This window comes from Pinus tabuliformis, chromosome X, assembly GCF_031772625.1.
Source record: "Pinus tabuliformis cultivar Carrire ecotype Pingquan chromosome X, CPIR1, whole genome shotgun sequence".
NCBI lineage: Eukaryota > Viridiplantae > Streptophyta > Pinopsida > Pinales > Pinaceae > Pinus > Pinus tabuliformis.
The window spans coordinates 864,257,352-864,259,663 of record NC_142308.1 but is presented as its reverse complement, the minus strand read 5'-3'; the positions used below and the strand labels follow the sequence as shown (position 1 = coordinate 864,259,663).

Below are 2,312 nucleotides of genomic sequence, written 5' to 3'. Positions count from 1 at the left end.
AGATCATATGAGGCTTAATCAATATGATTTTTATCATCAATATTCATTCTACAACTCATATATAATTAATAACCAACACACATATTCGTCACCATTAATCCAACACACCTAAAATTAATTTAATAATTACACATCATCAAATTATTTATCTATATAGTAACATAGGGGCACAATAATTATACTATAAAATCATTACCATTTTTTTCCAGAAAAGAGAAATCATCCTTTCATTAAAAACTAAGTAAAAAACAATCAATGGCTCTGAGCGCGTGCATGGCCGCTCTGCTGTAACCCTAGCCACACTCGGTTGGTTACTCCCTCCTTCACGTGGTCTTCTCCACTATGGATCTCGGAGGTGGCCCTGAGGCCCCTCCTCCCCCGTCTCCGGAGCTCGAAGCTTTCAGATCCCTCATCGCAGCTACTGGGAAACGTCTGATCTCCAGTTCACAGCAAAAGTTCGTCAAAAAGTTGGAAAACATCCCCACAATGACTTTGCCTGTGGAGGAAACTTGCAGAACAACGCTGAACCTAGCCGAAAGAGGCCTCATCGGCCAGTTCACAGGGCTATGGCCATCCCCGAAAGCAGTTGAAGAATGGGTTAAACGGAACTGGATACCTCTGGTTTCGGAAGGAATAAAAAGCCATTTCGTTGGCAAAGGGTTTTTTGTATTTGTGTTTGATAATGCAGAAGATAGAAGCCTGATCTTCAGAAATGGGCCATATTTTATGGGCCCTCAAGGGCTTTATCTGAATAAATGGTCACCAGATTTTGATCCGGCACAGGACGTGCCCACGGAAGTGCCTGTATGGGTGCATCTTCCACATCTCCCCCTTCACTGCTGGAGCCAGAGATCGCTGCAATCCATTGGTAATGCTCTAGGCAGATACATAGACCAAGCGCCGAGGAAGGATCAATTCTCTTGTGCCCGAATATGTGTAGAGGTTGATCTGGAAGTCGGATTACCTGAAGCCATCAAACTTTCAGTTGCAGATTGGACACATATCCAAGAGCTTGACTACGAACAGCTCCCCTTTAAATGCCGACACTGTCACGAACACGGGCACTTCGCAAGATATTGCAAGAAGAAAAATGAGGAGGCAATAGAGAAAGAAAAAGGAGAACAATGGAAAAAAGTAATAAAACAGCAAACAATAGACAAAACAATAAAAACAAAGGCAAAGAGATAGGGAACAAATCAGGGCAAGAAAGTGCGAACATTCAGAACATGAGAAGCAAGGAAACCATCAGCATCGAGGAGGACAAAAATCCTTTTGAATCTCTCAAAATGCCTTCAAATTCTCCAGAGGCAGAACGAGACGGTCTCCCCCAGCTGATAAACACCGACTCTCAAGATCCAGGTAATACTACAAGCCCGATTCCAGGCAATACTTCTTCCCCTTCATATGCAGACATAATTAAAAAAAGAAAAAGGATGTAGAAAATGCGGGCTCTTCGGATGATGAGACCTTCAAGAGGCCATCAAAGAGAGCTGGAAGGAAATCAAATAAGGAAACCAGGGAAGAAGAATCAGAAAGACAAAAAACCCTTGGAAGTCAAGCCACCATTGAGATGACCCTCGGGAGGAATACCAGACCAAGGGTTCCTAAGGGAGGTGGACCCACCCCAACAAGTTGTAAATGATGCAGCTGGTCTCTTGGAACTGCAGGGGTTTGGGGAATCCCACTAAGGCAGAGGCTATTAAAGATCTATTGAAAATGGAATCCACAGACATACTCATGCTTCAAGAGACAAAAATAGAAGGGGAGATCCTTCTAAACACAAGCAACACAAAATGGAAATTTGATTCAGGAAAGGTAGTTAGTGCTAGAGGTTCGGCTGGAGGAATAGGCACATTCTGGTCTAAAACCACCTTTTCTCTTGAAAGATCCTATGAGACTCAACACTGGATCTATATTGAACTGCGCCATACAACAAGCAACTTCATCTTAGCTCTTTTCAATATGTATGTTCCCGTGCATTATGTTGAAAAGAAAGAGTGCTGGAAGACACTCTCGGACTATTTAGAACTCCTCAATCCTAAGAATATAGTCATAGGAGGAGATCTGAACATTATTATGGATCCCAAAGAGAAGAGAGGTGGGACCTTCACAAGGGATCCTCTCCTCTTCACAATGGAAAATCTCATTCTCCAGTGGGATTTAGTAGATTTCAAGCCAGTGAAAGGAGAATACACTTGGACCAACAATAGAATAGGGGAAAATCATATTTCAGCAAGGCTGGACAGATTTCTCACCAGCAGCTCCATCATGATGGACAAAAGAATTATTTTCACCAAGATTCTTCCAAAACT

At 42.6% G+C, this 2,312-nt stretch overlaps 1 protein-coding gene across 1 annotated transcript; it reads left to right on the top strand.

Moving 5' to 3' along the window:
* The first annotated feature begins 342 nt into the window (after nucleotides 1-342).
* On the top strand, nucleotides 343-1,188 carry LOC149142443 (uncharacterized). The gene has a single exon (XM_089451483.1). The coding sequence runs from the start codon at nucleotides 343-345 to the stop codon at nucleotides 1,186-1,188; it is 846 nt and encodes a 281-aa protein (XP_089307609.1).
* Nucleotides 1,189-2,312: the final 1,124 nt, after the last annotated feature.